The 20045-nt window shown below is 44.1% G+C and overlaps 1 protein-coding gene across 1 annotated transcript in view; it reads right to left on the bottom strand.

The window, feature by feature from the left end:
• The window catches only part of ARMH3 (armadillo like helical domain containing 3), a gene marked incomplete at both ends in the record, with an annotated part of 123364 nt that overhangs the window by 18594 nt on the left and 84725 nt on the right, over positions 1 to 20045 (bottom strand). Inside the window, one exon of the mRNA XM_082002125.1 lies at positions 16434 to 16512. Within this exon, the coding sequence (XP_081858251.1) occupies positions 16434 to 16512 (79 nt within the window). The remainder of the gene's footprint in view (positions 1 to 16433; positions 16513 to 20045) is intronic.

The raw sequence follows: 20045 nt of genomic DNA, 5'->3' as shown, positions 1-20045 counted from the left end.
CAAACCCCAATAGAAGCAAGCAGACTTTGCTTTGAAGAAACCAAAATCCAGTTGTGCCCAAGGGAAGAACAACACGTAGGCTTAGCTCAGGTTATGGTCTAATCAAACATCTGCAGTCATGGGACATTTCTGGAACTGTGTCATCTGGTCAGGTTCACAGGAGTCAGCAGGGGATCCAAGAGAGCTTGTGCTCTCAGCCACCATGGACTTCTGCAGGATGTAATCATTACAGACACTGACTTAGGAAAAAAAGACCCTGACTTGAAGATCAAGACAAACGGAAGGAGAATACTCCAAAAAGCCATGGAGTTCACCACACATTTGTTTTTTCTTTTTTCTTCTTCTTTTACAGCAGCTAGCATGCAAATTGCCTCTATGAACGCTACTAATACAGCCCTGGGTCTGACACTTGCTGAGAAAAAGTAGATGCTAACCACCTAGCTCATGACTTCCTCCCCCCTTTTTTTTTTCCAGTGATCAGAAATCTTGTTAAACTCTGTTTGCACAACATGAATAAATTTAATTAAAGGAAGCAGCAAACCTAAATAGCAATACACTGAAAAACTGGCCACAAACCAAGCAGATGCTGTATATTTAAAGCAAGTCAAAGCAATATAGGACATGCCAGAGAAACACCCAATTAGGACTGGGGAAGGAAGGTATGCATTTGGAAGGGCAGAGCTTAGAAAGATCAGCTCCATAGTTCGTACTTACATTTAAGCAATTAAGTAGTAACAACAGAAGTGATAAAAGGCAATAATTCAGTGGCCCGAGGAGACGCACGAAAAGGCCAAGAAAGAGGAAATCCAGAGCTCACTTGCCTACCTGACCACATGTAGAAAATGAACTCAAGTCCATTCTAAGACAGGGAAAACCAGAACTTCTCAATACAAGCAAGAAGTCTGGATAGCCAAGAAATCAGATGAGCAAATAACTATTTTATTATCTGTACTATTTTACAGTTCTATAATATCTTTTCTGAAATAGGGCCACTGGAATTGATATACAAGATTTAAAACATGGGTTGTCACAGACTTACATAGTAACAACACAGTACTCCTGCTTTATTCTTGTTCTCTCTCTAATAATTTCTAATTCTTGCTTTGCTTTTCTGACCACTGTTGAGCCTTGAGCCAACATTTCCAGGCTTATCACAGTGACTCCCGAGTCCCTTCCTGCATGGCAATATCTAGAAGACTTTACTACAGTTTAAAGACTTTAAGAGTCTTACAGATTCAATCTGCAAAAATTCCTTCTAAAGATACAGTCCAAAAGAAATAGATCTATAGTCAATTGGTTAGCTACAAATAGGTGTAGCTACAAATAGCTAGGAATGTAGTAGCAGTATGCTAAGATAGCTAGCTAATAAGGAAAGGTGGGCAGTACTTGGAAGTTTGTGTGACTCAATCCATACAAAATTTTTAGCTATTAAGGCTTTTGCAAATCCAGAGTTGGAACAGACAGCTATAAGCTGCTGGATGATCCTTATAAACAGAAAATCCTGTAGTGAAAAGGAAACTTCAGAAGGGAACTTCAGCTGCAAAATGTCTGCTCTAAGGCTGCAGTTCCAAAAGTGGTTTAAGTCAATCCCAGTGCAGGCCACCTAAACTGCAACACAAAGTCTAAAAAGGCACTTATTTCAGAAATAAGGCATCCTAGTGTGCAACTTGGAAGTCTCTTCATTCTGGAGACAAGGACTGAGGGCGCTGATGACCAGGCACAGTACTGACATCAGGAGTAACAGAGAAGGTAAGAAGGAGCAGAGATGACTGTCCCCTAGATACTGAGGATGCAGCTGTGCAAGTTAAGGTTATAAGAATTATAACAGTGATGAAATTCCTACCAAGACACTGGGATCAAATCTGTCCCAATTAAGTGACTCCTCACAAACCCCAGACACACTTTTGGATCCTACTCCAATCTGTATTGCACACCTGGAGGAAAAGGAAAGGACAAAGTCTGTGATGAGGGTAGAAATAAGAGAACCAAATAATTTCTGATACAATGTGCTGAAGGAGTGAAGCTTGGTAACATTTTAATTTGTTAAATTATCCCCTTTTGTGCTGTTAGAATGTGTCATTCTTTTTGAACTCCATCTGGGCAATGACCAGAGCTGAAACAGAATGAGACCATTTATGCTTGGAAGCATTGATGGCCAACATAGAAAACGTCTTTTGCCTGTAAAAACAGAACTGCTTAAAGTTGACCGCTAAGTTCATTCAAAAGGAACACTAAAATGGCTAGTGGGACAGCTGGAAATACAGAGGTTACTATCCAAGATAATCACTAGCAAGGGCAGGCCTGATGAGACGCTGAACTCTGCGCTGAGACACTTCTTGACTGAAATGGAGACGTGCAGGATAGCCAGCCAGCAAACAGTCAGCAAGGGGGGTCTAAGAGGGAGCAGAGACTTGGGCACGGACCACACACAGAAAACAGGTCAGAGACTTCCGAGAAATCAAATAGTCCGCTGCTTATTACTGCCCTTCTCAGGGAAAGAAGTCTGTGTGCATTCTCTGAAATACACACAGAGACACCAAAAGTTGCTGACACTCAGTTATTTCTAGTAATTTCTCCTTATACTTAACAGAAGCAATCAGGGCCCAAGATAATAGCTGTCTCTCAAGGATTCCTGCCACGGTAAAGTGGCATCTTGCAATCCAAAGATATTTGGAGCACAAAAAGGACTTGTGTGCCTCGGAACTTAGTGTTTATCCCTGCAACTCTCACTCTGCTTACATCCTTCAAGCGTCAGACCTACCACCTCTTCAGCACCAGCTTTCTCATAATTCAGACGCTCCCAGCAACAAGCCCAGAACACCAGAGAGGACAAGTCCCTTCAGAATGCAAGGCTGAGAAGAGACTGGAAAGAGGCATCTTACCTCTGTGAAAGCAATGATGTTATCTCCACAGAGGTTCAGATGCTGGATGGGCAGGAATGACATGACACAAAGTGGAGGTTTATTGCTTAATGGACCAGATAAGATTATTGTGTTGGCTGTATGCCTGCTATTGACATTCAAGGAAAAGGTGACTTGTGCTGGCACTGGACCTGTTCCCTCCAAAGGATAAGAACAAAACTTATGCTTCTTTTCCAAAGCACCTTTAGCTGTTGAATCCTCAAGTTGAGCTAATCAGTATGCAGAACTGCAAGCTGGAGAGCCTCTTGTCCACAATGCCTGCCCTCTGAATCAAAAAGCTTGCACTCTTTGCTGTCCCAGCTCTGAACTGAACCTGCCGGCTACAGAGATGAGATATATTTGTACATACATCACTACTGAAGACGTAGGCAAAGATGATGCCATTCTCCTGGGGATAAGGAGTCGACTACCAAGGCTTCTGCCTTCTCGCTCTTTTGCCATATTCCCGGATAAGTACCTGCAGGATCTGTAATGGAAGTATCTCTCCACAATAATTTCTGCAGTGCTTGGAGGACACCATTGTTCTACAGCCTAAAAATCTCTGTGTGAGGATTTAGTGCTCCCAAGTGCCTCTTGGACATCAAACGTTTTCAAAGCTATTAGGTCTGATGGGTTTTTGAATAAGACTCACGGAAGCCACTCGCTCAGTATTTCTCATAAGAAAAAGGTAGCTCTGACCTGGTAGAATAAAAAGTACTGAGAAGGATGAGGAGGAAGAAAGCCCACACAGCCCACGTTCTCTGCAAGCAAGGAAATGAGATTTGATTTACTCCATGATTCTGAGGAGTGTTCCATTTCAGCTTGAATTTCTAGTGCATAAATTCAGCTTGGCTGAGCAATGTCCCCATTAGAGACTGTCCAAAGCAATAAGGCAATCCACACAATGATCTTTGAAGCTGAAGGTTCAAAGCCTTGGTGCAGAGCTATTTTGGGTTTTTTTAGCACACTTCTGCATGTGCGGCACACAAACCTGTGTCTTTCGAGAAGTTAGAAGATGACAATATAAAAAAGCAATTAGATACAGTGCATACACGGCTCCTAACTGTTGCCAATTAATCAATTTATTTCTTTAGCTCACTGGTTGAATTTCCTCTTACTACACAGCTCCGGGTCTATGTTTTTCACAATTCAAAGGGATTAGATGACAAGCAGAAGTCACTCACTAAAAGGACTTAACGGCTTCAGTTCGGGATTAATAACTCAGTTGCTTTTTCTCCAGATTTTAAAACCACCGATTTGTACTGCATCAGCTGGTAGTTTTATTTGCACAACTATTTTTGTTTTAATGGGAATCTTACACTTGGCTCTTCCCAAAATGTCGCTGCATTGCTCTCTTGATATTATCCTCACATCTGAATTTTTGATTATATTTAAAGAGGATTTCATGCTTGCTTAGCAAATTTCTTAAGAAACTGCACCTTGTATTACTACACACACGTTCAAGTTCTGCTTGACCTTTCCTAACTAACCAGCCACATCAGTTAAGCAGTCCCCTCAGGAATTGAACACCTAAATTCAAAAAGGCTGCTTGGGTGGAAGCTTTGGACCAGGTCTCTGCATCCCTAGCTCAGTCTCACATGTCAGAGCAGCTCTGTAAAATCTGAAGTTTGCATGGATTTGACCACCTAGTAACACACCTTTAAAGTGGGATAAAGCATAGGGGTCCATTCTCATCCTGGGTTAACACAGAATAATTTGGTACCACACTTACTCTGCTGAGAAACCCAGTGACAGAAGTTGAAGGGGGGGCACGTCTCCGCATTACTCTGCGGAGACTCTGATCTACAGTTCTGAAAACCATTCACAAAGGCAGGGGTTCAGTGAAACAGTGCTATAATTTAAGACCAACACTCTGCCACCTTGGGCTGTATGAATAAAACCCAAAAGCAAGTCTGCACGTTGAAAAATTCAGGTACTTTAAAGTTTTGGGGTTTGTTATAAATCTCCAGTAGCCTGAACTGGCCTGATTCAGGAAAAACGCAATTCCTTCCATATGCCTTTTTAAGGACTGACTTGTGACTGTGCCTAGAGCTTTTGTTTGGTGCATTTTTATAAAAGGTAATAACTAGAGCTGTTCACTTGGTTTACTGCTTCTAGTCGACAACTGTCAGCTACAATCAACTCGGAGAGAACAGGAGGGCAGGGCTGGCAGCAGCCACACGATGCATCACAGCAGCAAGCGATGGCTGTGCATCAGGAAAGCTGCCATCGTTCTTCCTTCTCATCTCTTTAAAACATGTCAAGGGCACTAATTAACAGGGTATCAAAGGCAGCACACAAAGGCTACGAAGAAAGATGTCCCTAGTGCCCTGTTAAGGCCCAATCCCAAGATGACTGCTGAGGCTTTAGGAGCCTGCTGAACTCCCCCAGTCACAAGTCTCCAAAACTGCCTGATACTCCGAAAGAATTCAAAGATCGCAAGAGCTGCAGAACTGAGAAAAGCAGAAAGGAAGTAAGTGACCTACTTTATATTCTGCTATCACATGTTGAAAGAGACAGGATCGTAAAATGCCAGAAGAGGCACATGTAAAGGAATCCTCTCAAATGCGTGTGCTGTCAGCAGCGTGATGGCACACAACCCCCACAGAAGAAACAAGGGCAGGGAAGAACTCAAGTCAAATACTGTGCCAGAACAACAATTCAATATCCAGAGAGAAGGGAACATACAGTCAGAGCTATACAGATAAGAGAAGCCTGCGATCCAAAACGCTGCTCGCCATTACACTAGCAGGCATTAAAACCTCTGCCAGAAAGCGGCACTTAGCATCAGAATGATCTGATCGCCTTTCCCAACAGCGAGTGACAGAGCAGAGGTGTGCTCTTAAATATTTTGTAGATATTTCTGCAGCATCTGTTCTTGACTTAGTATTAAGAGGCAGGGCAGAAGAATCTGCAGCTGTCTGTGAGCACCTGGGTACAACTATGTAAGATTACTGGAGGTAGGGTTAACACTCCAGGGTCTGGATTCATCTTTTAAACCGCAACCCTGTTGAGAGCTGGAAAATAGGGCTTTTTTAACGCGAGTACAGGCAGGTGATTTTTCCTCCCTTTTTTTAAAGGGGAATGCTGTAAAAATAAAATCCTCCCACTCCCCACACTTGATTTCTGAAATTTTTGCACCTTTTGTTTTTTAAACAAAAATCAGCATCAAACCAACTGGCCATTTTTCTTTAAGCATCTTAACCTGACCTTTTCTAAACTTATCACAGAAAAAACCTCTCCCTGATGTACGTAAGCTGAGGTCACTAAGTTATGATCTCATGCACGAAAAACATGGCAACTTCAATCCAGGTCTCTAACAGAACAGTTGCTTCCATCTTCAAACTACGCTTCACTTAAGTGAAGGGTTTCTGGGTGAGGATGAGGGACCATGCTATGTCTCAAGCTAACAACGTAGCTGAGACAAGACCAAAAAGTTTCTGGTTCAACTAAACAACCAACTTCTGGATGAGCGACCGGGACAGGAATGGTCAGCGGTCCCAGTACAGAGACCAGCTGCTTTATGCCAGATGTTTACTACGACATTAGTGATGCTAAGGTTGGGCAGTTAAGTCCTAGTTCTGAAACATTAGCATCTTAAATAATGACAGATGCACTTTAGGACTCAAACAGTCCTGGAATATTATCCCTCTGGGCACTACTGAGGGTGGAAAGCTCAGCAAGAACTGGATGATGTAGGAAACTCTTATCAGCTGAAGAAATTAAGTTCAGATCATGTTAACATTCTCCCCTGCAAAAAGTGTGTCATATTCAGGTGTCTGCGAAGAAGGCTGAGATGAGGCATTACAGTAGCTTGCTTTTTATTATTCTTCTGAGAAGGGGAGTTAAGCCCAGCAACAGACATGTTTCCTTTCTATGCCTACAAAGCCATTTGTAGGTGGTACTGTAATTAAATAGGTCCATCACTTAAAATAGAAAAGCACATCTTTATAGCTGAGGTGAGAATTAAGAGTCTGTAGTGAGATGCTTCCATCAAGTCATTGGTTTTCAGGAGCATTAACAACAGGGTAGGAAATTCCCAGCAAAGCAGCCTGGATGCAAAAAAACAAAGGAGACAGTCAGGAAGTCTAAGTTCCAGCACGACTACCTTCGCTTTCTCACAAATCCACATTTCTGCTTCCATCAGCTGGAATATTGCTCCTGTCTTAATGTTTCAAGATGTTCAACAAAAAGAGTACTTCCTGCAAGCAAAACACAGCCTTAAAAAGTCTATACTGTAGCTCACAGCTACCTTTCTTAAGAAATGAAAGGGACAAAAAACCCCTGCAGATACCGTCACGTGAAATTCCATGCAGATCCATTTTCTGTGTAACATCTTGTTATATAAAATCACTGATAAACCTCAGGGTGACAGTAACAGTTAACATTTCATGCAAGCTGGACAGATGCCCGACTCCAGCAAACCACCAATATGACACAGCTGAGCAAAGGCTAGAATGTAGGCTTGGGGAGGAGTATCTGTATTTCTAGTGCAGAAGAGGACTGGAAGGGAAGTCTTGGTCATTAGCCAGCTAAGCACACTCTTCCTTTAAACACTAGGAAGGAGAAACGGTGGCAGAATGAGAGACATCTCAGGGTAAGCTCTGTGTGACCTCTATATTCACATATGGATTGATTTATCCTGGGTTTGGAACATTAATTTTCACAGAACTAGGAGAAGGCTGCAAAGGACAATGCAATGCCTAAGTGACAAGACTGCTGTCTTACTTGCAGTAAGAGCAATGGTTTGATTCACAGATGTTGCTGAAGAAATATAACCAGAGGAGAGTTGATAGCAGTGCCCAGAGAAACAAATTCTCACAGTATCACCATGATCCTATTACTTCTGGCTTTTCACTGTATTAAACACACCCATGAGGCTCCAGGGCAGCTCACCTTGGTCTGCAAAAGATAGTACAGACCTTCCCAAAGCCAAAGCAACCCAAGAACACTTAGTTAGCCATGTAATGCCAGCTCCCTGACACAATCTCATTGCTAGAAAGATGTGGTGTCCTTCTCCATCATCACATTTCACTGCAAGCAGTTGTCACTGTCTCAGAGGTGCAATCAGTCCATTAGTGGGACAGGAGCTCGCTCATGCCATTGCAAGCAGGAGAGGCACTCACAAGAACTCCACCTCTGAGGCTTCTACCCAGGACCCCAACACAGCATTTTCTGAGAAGTGAGGAAGTCCAAGAGTAAGACTGCAACAGCATTCTGTGTGTGTTTGTACATCCAACTCAAAAAAAAAAAACAAACAAATGCAGTCTGCTGAATTACAACTGCTGAAGAAAATACACTTGGGAAACCAAGATAGGCTTCGTGCACAAATACGCTTTAAATGCAATATTTCATTAGCAGGGTTCTGCACACAGTACGACTTAGCAGCAAGGTTTCCAACTACGAGGCTAAGGCATATGGCAGGGGCTACTGGAAATGATATTTCATGTCAGTCTGCAAGAAACTACCCCGCTCTCCAAATGTTAAGGATGTATCAGCACATTTTCCATACTTATTCTCTTACTGCCAGAGGTCATTCTAACTAACCTGTGTTTTCGTGGAAAAGCTTCCTAGTTTAAACTAACACTGATGCAACCATGACATACCAGTTAACACTGATGCAAGTGATGGTTGCTGGGTCACATCAGCTTATTTCAGAATTCCTAGGTACCTTCAGACAATGGTCTAGGCTAATTCATCAGCTCCTTGTCTGGAAGGCTGCAATATACTTCCCCAGTTCGCAATTCTTGCTGTGAAGCAGTTATTTATGGAGAACATAACTCTGTGGTTTGGAAAAAGTGAAAGAGGAACTCCTACGAACAGGTGCTCAGGTGAAAGCAAACACAGGGCTATGAATAAATATCCTTCCACAGGCCTGCACTCATGCCAGCTATGAGGCAGGTGCTGTTGCTGAAAGAGCACGTGCTGCTAGCAATACTTAGCTCCCGGGGAGCTTATTTGTGCCTTAACTGAGCCACAGGGAAATCCAAGCACCCTCTGACTAAGGCAGTGGAATTGATTTATAGCCCCTGGCACTTGGCTAATGAGAACCATATTTCCCAATTCCATCTCTCTGGACATCCATCCTCTCCACTTGCTGTCTTTGAAAGACCTATCTTAGGTCCCTGAGCAATCCCACTACCTGCCTCAGATCTCCCATGAAGACTGGAAGAGTGACACACATCAGAGATGCCACCTTCTCCTCTATTAAAAGGTTTGCCTTTGAGCTCCCTACTGTGGATAAGAAATTTGAACTTCCTGTCTTAACATCCAAATGCCAAGTGTTAGAGAGCCAAAAATCCCAAATCTTCCAGCTGAGTGGAGCTCTGTTCAGGTGCGGCACCTTTTGGCTCAGCAGCATTTACTCTCCTGCTCTGGGAGGCATGGAGACTGCAAAGCTCAATTTGCTTCCCACTTTGAAATCGGAGCGATGACCCAATTTGTCACTTGTGGGAAACAGCTGCAGCTCCAGCTAGAGGATCCAGAGGAGGAAAGCAGAAAAACATCATTTGTTACAGCAGGATACTATCAGAGAGAAGGAAGAGTATCAGTCTCTGAAGGCAGGTGTTTTATCCTAAAGAAGCCCCAGAATAAGCATGGCTGGCAGTCACTGCAAAGCCTGTCCCCTTTTGTGAGAGGAGAATTTGACTCCAGGAATGGTTACTCACAGCCACATCGTCGTCTGTAACTGGCACAGCAGGCTATAGCCTGTCTGCTTTTAGAACTCCCAAGCAGAGAGATGACTGAGTGTAAGGAAGCTCAGGATGGAGCTCGGGACTAGAGCAATGAAGTATAGTGCTATAAATCCAGCTTTACAGAGGACAATGAAAGAAGTTTGCGTGGTATTTATACGCGTTATGCACCTGGCAACAGCCAGTGTCTATTGTTCCTGTTTCACAAGGGATTAAAAAACCTTCTCAATCTGAAGTTTTACAAAATGCAAATTGAATTGTGCGTTCGCACAAGCCAGCCGTTGACAGCTCCTCCTCTAATCGTAGATGTGCAAAGTTGTAATTTAATCTTTATAAATGCAGACTGTTTTGATCATTCTGTTGCAATCCTCCGTGGAGCTTTCCCTGCCCTATACAGGAGCTTAGCAGTGATGGCAATCCGTAACATCGCCTCCCGCTTCCACAGCAGCCTTTCCCAGCAGATCACACAGCACTTCAGATGCTGCCTGGCTCCCCAAGGGCACCAGCTGCCCTCTTACCTGGGAGGACGCAGGGCTCAAGGTTTGCTCAAGGCAGCACAAGGAAAGCTAGGAAGGAGTTCAGACTCCAGCCTGCAGCCCCTTCCCCTAGCTACCCACAGCCCCTTTTCCAGGTTAGTTAAATACCACATATAAAACAAATCTACCAGGCATCTGGGAAGTGTTTTGTAAAACACATTCACCAGGGGTGCAGGACAAGCACTGGAACTAGAGCAACATCAGTCTGTCTCCACAGTATGGGCTGGGAGCTTATTAGAAAGTTAAATCTGTGCCTCTCACTCAGCACGCTCCCAGTTGTGATTCAGGCTGGGCTCATAACTCATATCCCCAAGTGTTGCCTCTGCAGCCCCAGCACAGAAACTTGTCTAGCTCTAGGAGACTTCACCCTGTTGCTGCCAGCAGTGAGTAGCAGCTCTGCAAGGCAGCTCTTCCAAAACAAGTCCCCAACATTCAGTGGTCACCTACACTACAGCAGTTTTCAGGCCCTTATCAGTCCCTGTGGTACTAGTGGCAGCCAGGCAAGGACATGAAAGCAGCTGTGAGAATTGAAGGTGAGCTTTGCTTTGAAGTTTAATGGACTTACGTTGTTACCAGTTTGTACTTTGAGGCAGTCCCTCATCTGCCCGAGAGGACAGCTCACAGAGGTGGCAGGAAGCAAGACATGCCTTAGCATTTGCAATGCACAAAGGGTGGAAAGGCTCCTCTGCTCCAGGAGCAGCCAAGGTGACCCAGGGTCACGCTGCCTTGGAGAGGCACAGAGCAGCTAAACACCACTAGCAGTAATGGGCAGGATGCCGGGGCACCTTCGTGTCAAGCCTGGAAGAAAGGAATTGGCAGGTTCTTCCCATTTTTTATTGGGGTTTCAGGGACTGAATTAGGAATAAGGTTACATCTTTCCAGCAGCAGGTGTTTTTAAAATAAAGCCCTTCTTTTGTCCCCTTAAAGGCCTACCACACATAGTCCCCCCTCCTCCAATGACACAGTTTATTGTATTCTGCATGTCAGTAAAAGGCACTACACAGCACAAAGTCACTGCTCCAAGGCTCACCTCCAGCTTCCAATCTCCTTGCAGCAAAGCTGATCAGCCTTTGAAGCCTCTTCAGACCCATTCAGTCTGGCACACTGCATAAAGCAGTCTGAGGCATTACTAAATTGCAGGGGTACTTCTCTGGTAATCAAAAAAAAAAAAAAAAGAAAAGAAAAAAGAGAGAGAAAGATATCTAAACCAGAGAACCCCCCATTAGCTAGGCAAACCAGAAATTTGCCAACTGCAGAAGACTCTTTATATAGATCCTTTTAAACCTGGGATTCCAATTTCACCTGGTACAGCTCAGCTTTTTCTGTTTAAACAATAAAATCCGTTTCAAGCTATTAATCACAAGGAGGTGTCTGTAATGAGACTGTGAAACCCAACATCCCTGCCTCATTTCCAAAGATGTGATGACTTTAAATTAGGGCTTTGCCTTGGTGACCCCTTAGCTGGAGTTTCACATTCCTACTACTGGGTGCAACACGGCACTAGCAAGCTTGATACTTTCTACCTCAAAGCTCACCACATTTCAGAAGTGAAGCAGCATTATGCCAACACCATTTTAAAGTATTTCTGGAGCCCTCACAGCATGTTATATTAATGTAAGAGATTAGGGGGATTTATTGTAGTACCTAGCACTGATGGTACTCAGCATCTTAAAAACATCAAACGCACACATGCCAACAGGCTTTTAACTCTTAACACTACCGCCAGCACTGCTAAAAAACAACACAGCATTTGGTATCTGCCAGTGGTTTTGCTGCTAGTTACGGAAACCAGAAGTAGCTGAATAAACTGTGACATCAATGGCTCAGAATTAGAATAGTTCAGGGCATCTAAAACCAACTGCTCCCTTTATGTGACTGTCTCTGCAAGTCACCGGTGGAGCCTCCCTGCGCTGCGCTTCGTGTTAGCCCCTCGAAGCCCCCCAGGTAACAAAAGGCCATGTGGATTGGGGGGTGGGGAGCAGGGACGAGCATTCAACATTTGAGGTATGACCTCAAGGAAAGGTAAGCAGCTTTGTGAGATTGCCTGACCAAACTGGATTGCAGCTACCTGAGTTATAAAGGCATTACAATGTAAAACAAAGTATTACACTCATTTGTCACAATTTCAAAAGTGATACAGTTGTCCTGTTTTTCCATCACAATCTGTTCTGGCTCCCAGCACTTTTCATCTGCAGGTACCAGACTAATATACACAGTACAGGTGTTCACAACAGTCTTTCACACTGAACTTTATGCCACTTCCAAACTGGAGGTACCTGGTGTCCCCGCTGTGGCTGGGAAGAAAGGGGGGCTTCTATTAGAAAAAGCACATAAATGTCCCTGACTAGCAAGCATCAGCAGCCCTACGTGTCTGCCATCTCAGTTTTAAGACCCTTAGAGCAGAAATCATAGAGAGAACAAGTGCCAAAGAGAAAGCGAGACTATAGTGAGCAATTTTACTCAGTGGCACAAGACTTGCTGGCATGCAAGGCACCACAAGAGATTCCTGCTCAGGGGAGATTTCACCAAAAGTACTGGGTTCCTCTCACTTTAGTCTCTCTAGAATAACTGTGCTACATCACTGTCAGGCAGAAAGCTGCCTTCTTACAAACAGCTGCTCTTTCACATCCAGAAAAGGCAGATGTGAGACTCCATCCAGATCATTCATGCCCTATGTTCTCAGTCGTTCTGTTTGTTTGCGTTTGCCCTTCTGGAGCAACAGCGCTGCTGTTTTCTCATTGCCTTGACCCTGTTCTCTGCAACTGCTTCTGCTAGAAAACTTGTTGGGAGCTTCTCAGATCAGATACGGCACAGAGAAAGTCTACTGCCTCCGATGTACAAGGCAGTCCAGTCATCTGGGGAGTACAGATAAGCCTATGAATTCATTTCACAGAAGGCTATTTTGCCCTTTGACTTGAGAAGGGACCGAAACATCTTTGAAGACATGGGAATAATCACTTGCATGGAGGAGCTAAAACTACATTGGCAGTTAATGGCAAACCCTATCTTTTTGACTGTGCAGCACCTTTCAAGTCCTTAAAGGATATGCAGGCAGGAGCCAAACGTGTTGAGAGGGAGAATATCACAAAAACCCAGAAGTTAACACAGCAGTCAGCTTTAACAAATCAGCAAATGAGGGAAGATGCCAGTAACTGGCTGCGGCATTTTCTGTTTCATGGTGAGGAACTACAGCAAGGTCAAAATAGCTAACACCTAAGAAGGATTACAAGTTTGCTTTGGCAAGTAGACTCTTTGCAGAATGGCACTGGCAAGGATCACATGGTGTTGATAGACTGAGGTGGCTCATTGTCAAATCCCTGGCATCTGCTTGCCCCTGGGAATCTCCCACTCTTTGCTCAAGAGAATATGGAAAGAAAAAGGTTTCTTCCCAGTATTTCTGTTCTGGACACTAGATAAACCCCACAACAGTCAGCAAAGCAGTACCATGAAATCGGATGAATATACCTGCCTAGGGTACAGATCTGTATATTCAAACTACGGTTCCGGGAGATCTTTAGGGCTGAAGATGTACAGTGGTATTAACAGTCTATCCTTAAAACAATCCCATATCCATCATTTTCAAGGGCCTACAAATCACCTCAGCATGTAATAATGTTAACATTAATGCTTATAAATAAAAAAGGAGAAAGTACTGAAATGACAGACTGAGAATGGTAATAAATGGACATTAGTGATTAACAAGGTAATAAAGCCTTCAATAGGATTATGAAAAGAAAAAGAGCAAAATCTCTTTCAGCTGGTTACTTAGCTACTTTTAAGGATATTAAAAAAAAAAAAAATTTAAAAAAATAATCTAACACAGGAACAGGGTGCCAGAACAGTCAGAGAGCAGCATCCTAAGTTTGACAGAGGCTCAAGTAAGAGACTGCACGCTGATTAGGTTCAAGTGAATTGGAAGCCACTCAAGAGCAGCTGGAAATTCCCCTTCAGATACAGCTATGTCAAAGCCATGACTGCCTGATTAATAGGAGATTCTCAGATACCACAGAGGAATATGAGCAGCCATATGAGAATCTGGCCAAAGGCTAGTGTCTGTGAAGGAAATATTCATTAAGACAAAAGTTTGATCCTTCAAAATTGTAGTAAAAAACCAAATTCCCAGTAAAAAAATACCAGTTTCCTGAAACTACTGAAATAACTCAAAGGAGAGAATGACCAGTCCCAAATGTAGTATCTGTGTGTGGATACACAAGTTAAATGTCAACATTAAATATTTCAATGTGGTGCACTTCAAAAAAACAGGGCTATAAATGAGGGTGGATTTTGCATAGAAAATATTTATGGAGAGAAGAGCAAAGGGGAATTAAGTAAACACACACGTAAAAACAAAAGGTACAGCTGGACATTAAAAAAAAAAAAAAAAAAAGACTGCAGCAGCGAAGAGGCAAGCTTGACCCCCTATCCCATGCTGAACAGCTAACAGAATGAAAACAACAAGTTCTGTTACTCCACAAAAACCAGCCCCTGGCCTTGATCTCTGCCATCTACCATTACTTCTCATGTACCTACCATGTGTGACGGCTACTGACGGAGAGGAAACCACAGCCCAACACACAGACCTGAGCTCACTGGCTAACTGAAAGTGGAGGCAAGAAGCCTCCATCCCTCTCCTCCTTGTGCAGTAAATTGCAGCGCGCTGACTACGCACCCTCACTGAGGCCACACGGTCCCTCACCACAGTGACATCTCCGTTACTTCTCTGCAGTTCACCAGGGCCTATTATTGCTTTGCTTTGTTTGATGTTCTCCCTATGTTGAGAGAAAAGAAAAAAAGAGAAATCCAACTGTCCTTCAACCTCCTAATCATTTTCCTCAAAATGCTCCATGCATCAGCACTGATTTCGTTATCTGCCTGCTGCTAGAGATTTTATTTAAAGAATAACACACAAGGCAGAAAGGATTTAACCTGACCTCCCTGAACTGCTGGGGGATGAATACTACCAGAGCTGACAGTGAAAAGCTAGTTTCCTTTCTCAGACTAACCCAAAGACTATGTAAAATTCCCCTCAATCCAAGCCTCCGGTTTTAAATTGGGCTATCAAAGAATTTTCTTTTTTAGAGGCCTGAGTTGATGCAATCAGCGTATCATCAATGAATAAGGATTGATAACATGAACCATCACAAAGCATAGCTGTGGGTACAGTGTCTCTCAGAGGCAGAACAATACAGAAAAATTGAGTAAATTAAAACCAGTGTTCTTCTATCCAGCTATATCAAGAAGATTAAAAAAGCAGTAGGATCCAGATTTTTTCCCCTACTGCACCAGTACGGCATTCAGCCTGAGACTTTGGGGTGTTACATATTACAGATCAAGTAGGATAATAAATGAAAAGGTTAGTGGGAAGCATGGAAGGGAATCATCAAGTAATGAATAAAAATATCACAGACAGAAAGCGAAATGAATTGCAGAGCAAGATAGTCAGGACCTTTTTAAAGGCACAAGCATGGGATCCCATCCAGTGGAAGGAACAATCCAAGGTGACTCAAATGAGGTCTGTCCTAGACTGCTCACACAATTTCTTCTCCAGAAGGTCAAGAGGTGTTGACGCAGCAGCGTCTGGGGTGATGCCCCCAGCTCCCATGGCAACTCTGTATTTTGTCCACCACAGGCTCCTGCAGAGTCATTTACCTCGCCAAGGGTGATTAACATATAATACCGATATTTTATTTTGGGAAATAGGCCATCTCTTCCCTTCCTGAGACCATGCACAGTAGCCTATTTTCAAAAAGCTACATTTACACATTTATGCAATACAAGCAGGACATGAAGAGAGCAAACCAGGCCAAATTAAGGAAAGGAAACCTAACCCTATCACCCTCTATATTAAAAAACACCTCTTTTCAAAATCTAAAACAACTGAATTCAATTACCCTAGAAAACTTCTACCAACTGTTGCCTGAGTTCTAATTCCCTGGTATCACAGAAAATCAAGCTATGCCAAACAGTTCTGCAATAACTAAATTCACTGCCAAAAACTTCCTGCCCCATTCTAAATGCCAGCATCCTCGCAGTCTCCAACCACACTTGCTGACAATGCTGCATATTTTCATCGTTCATACCCATCCTTCTGCATTCGCTTGACCAAGACATCTGCATGTGATGGTAAAATTGGCTAAAGCAAGCCTTGTTTCTCTTCCTCTCATCCACATCTGAGCGAGGAACACGAGAGTCCCACCTTCACCCCTCAAACTGCTGCCACATCATCAGTCCCAGGGAGCACAAGGTACTCCTAAACATCTATATTCCAGAGGTCAACATGAAAGGTCATTGCACGCCTGGCTTACCTGATCCTCGGAGAGCTGCGATATGTGATTCACCGCAGCGTAAGACTCTATCTTCGGGTTGAAGTGATTGATGATGGCTCTGAAACAAAGGAAGGAAATTTTCAGAGGTCTCAGGAATAGCTTAGGGATGCAGCAGAAATTCCCCACCAGCCTGAGTCAGTGCACAGCCACAGTCCTGCGAGCAGTAGTTCCTCCCTCGCCACACTGCATTGCTTGCTCTGCCAAAGGCGCGCTCCCTGCTCAGAGGCCAATGCAGATTCAGTCACAGGCTCACTGGAAACTGCAAGCACAGGCACTCACGCATGACTGCATTTGTCCCAGCAGATACTGCTCTGGCAGAGGGAATTGCTGCCTTGCTGGGAACAGGCTGCAAATTGCTCAGTGTTCCAGCGGAGACACAGCAAACCCAGCCATCGCTGCCCCATCCTACTCAAGAACTCCATCTCTTCATCCCTTACAAAATTGGTATCACCCAACATTTTGCTGCATGGAACTTGTTGCCTGATGTGTTGAAGCTGATGGTTTATTGCTTTGGATCTCCACTATGCTTCAAATGCTGTAGCTGGCTCTTACTTGTAGTCATCCATCACTGCAGCCACTACTTTGACTTCTTCCCATAATGACTTTAGTCCTCAGTCCCAATTTAGATCATTAAGAGATAACTTATGTCAGTGTCCTAAACACAGCAGCAGAAACACTGATCACTCCTACTTCTCTGCTTCATTTCTCTCACTGCCTGCACCAACATACTCCCTTTTCCCTTCTAGGTAGGTCTAGAGGCAGGTACGAGAAATATAAAGTTGAAATTAAAACAATATTTGGGGAAAAAAAAAAAAGTCAAACTGCAGCTGGAATATTTCCTCAGCCTCTCCTCTGCTTGTCAGGTGCAGCTAAGAAGACAAATAGCAAGACAGTAAAGTCTCCCTGGGCTACAGTTTGCAACTGGTCTAGTTGGGATATTACTCATGAGATCCTCTGCTGAGGTAAAGTCTCATCATGGGAACAACCTATGTCAGTGCTTGGCACAGATGTGCGCTGACTTGTGCCTGGAGAACACTTGCTTGGCTAAATTACACCGCAGCAGCAGTTGGGGCTTTCACTCCCATGTTCATCAGCATGAAAATTCACTCCAGCTCCCTCTGTTGCACTCTAATGGGCTCCCTCCTCCACACACCTCCCTCTGCAGAAGGGCTTTCAGCTGCTTTCTCCAGACCTCATCACAGCTAAGAGCTGGTGCCCGAGACCAGGAATAAGTGATATTCAGTGGTGCCAATCAGGGCCACTGGAAAGAAAGCCCATCTGGAAGCATCCTTACTTCTTTAAATAAACAGATAAAGAAAAACAGTGTGGAAGGTGTGGGGAATGGAAGAAGAGTTAAAAAAAAAAAACAAAACAGAAAAACAACAAAAACCCAAACAACCAAACCCAAACAGCATCTGCAGATTCACTGCAACATCCCCAGCCACACGCCTCATCACCAGCCCAGATGCAGTCCATGCGCTGGGGCAGTCACTCCAGCGGCTGCTCCTACAGCATCAGTGCGTACTTAGCAGAGGGGGCCTTCTGCAGTCTCACCAGCCTTGACAGTTCCATCTGTAAAGCAATTTCAGCAGAGCCCCTGCTAGGCTTCCCGTACCCCTCATCCCTCCGGAGGACATGCCCAGGCTCTTCCCATGTCACTCCGACCAGAGAAGCAGTCCCTCTGAGCCACAATCACACTCTCCATTACCCAGCCTCTCGAACACTGGGGCTTTCAAGTTGCATGTTTCACGCCTGGCTGGAGTCGTATTTTCACTCCTACAGGACACACTACAAGCCATTGAAGGAAAAGAGAACAGAGACTTCCAATAACTTAACTTCTGGCTTGACAGAAGGTTTGGCAGCTCAGAGAGGTTCAGCGCACTCACATGGTTCCAACATTTACCAGGGAGCAGATTTAGCATTCATTTGTATCCACTGGTGTGAAGCACTTCAACATGGGCCGCCTGCTCACACATCCCTGCTCCGCTCTGAGCTAGTGGAGCAGCACCTGCAATCACAGCTGGGATTCACCCAGGGAAAGCAAAACCAGCAACCAGCTGCCACTGCAGTAAGAATCAACATACATTAAGGAAGAGAAAGAATTCAAGTCTCCTTCCTTATTTCCCTAAAGGCAAATGGAGAACTCCTCAGCGACTAGAGGAAGAAGTTCAGCTGTTTAATTTAAGAGAGCTCTTTCACTATGAAGAATTCCTTCCCAGCCTCATTTTCTGCAGAGCTGTTTTCCCGAACCTGCAGGCAGCCTGGGGCAGAGGAGCATGAAGATCTTGGATTCAATCCTGCCTCTGTGTAGCCAGGTTCTTACTGCCCAGCATACGCTACCAAGGCCAGGCTCTGGACATGGTACAGCTCCTCCTCGCACACCTGCTACAAGAAAATTCCATTGCTACGCAGCCCAAGCTGCGTGCGATAGCAGCGCCTTTCTGCATCAACTACTCTGATACGCTTCTGTTATTCTTCCATCTCTCAAAATCCATCTTGTCCCTGGGGCATACTTTTACACAACTGGCCTCCTGGGCTACCAAGTAGCAGCTGGAATTTCACTTTGCAAAGCTGACACTCCACAGGCATTTGATCCTGGAGACAACAGGGGACTGGAGCTTTTAAGCACAGTCTCCCCCTTATGGACAATAGAACAGAGGCTTTGCCATCACTAGCTCACACATCAGCATGTAACAGCTGAGCCTTGGTAATGTTTTATTTTTACACTGTGATTGCCTTGATTTTTGGGCTATCAGCCAGTACCTTTGGGGATAGGGAAGGGAGCAGTTAAAGCACTTGGAAAAGATTTGTGATATGCTGTGTTTCACTGAGATCTTCATACCGATCATGAAAAAAAAAGACAAGAAAAACCTTGTGTCTGGTATTCATGAAGCACTAGCATCTTCAATGCATTTGTAAAGCAAAGAGATGGTAAAGTGTCAACTGAAAGACAAAACACTGCAGGTCCCCAACTAGCCTTTGATAGTGTGTACATTTACATATTTTCACACCCCGAAGTCCCTCAGTGGGGCTGGCTGCCATTTGTCATGCAAATTTCAGAGCACTTTTGGGACACAGTTCCCTAGGGACTGAGAGATATCAGAGATGTGACTTTAGCAACACTGCCTCCCCTGACAGACCCACAGTTCAGTAGCTAACGGGCAAGAGGAGATGTCACTGGACAAGAGAAGGATGCTGAGCAGGCAGAAGGTGAAACAACGGTTCAGGAATTAAAAAACTGGCTCCCAGTGGCTTGTCTTGAGGTTAATGCTTAGTGCTCTAGGGCAGGCCACAAGTGATCTCCACATTCTTTATTTCTTGATCTCCCGGTGAGTCACTTACACATTAGCCATGCCAGAGCTCTCAAAACCACACATCACCCATCACTTTTTCATGCAACTCTTCTTTGAAGAGTAGTCTACCTAGGTGTCTACTTAGACATCATGATGCCAGAAGCCCTATAGAGACACATATGAATAAACCTATGTTTTCCTCAGGATGAACAACCTAAGACACTCGCATTTATGTATTTATGCATTTATTGCATTTACTTATTTCTTTGGGAAGAAAGGAATGATTGCAGAAAAAAAT

Source organism: Phaethon aethereus (genome assembly GCF_964289735.1).
Source record: "Phaethon aethereus genome assembly, chromosome: 7".
Classification (NCBI taxonomy): Eukaryota; Metazoa; Chordata; class Aves; order Phaethontiformes; family Phaethontidae; genus Phaethon; species Phaethon aethereus.
The sequence above is the reverse complement of the archived record's forward strand: the minus strand, read 5'-3'. Positions and strand labels throughout refer to the sequence as shown.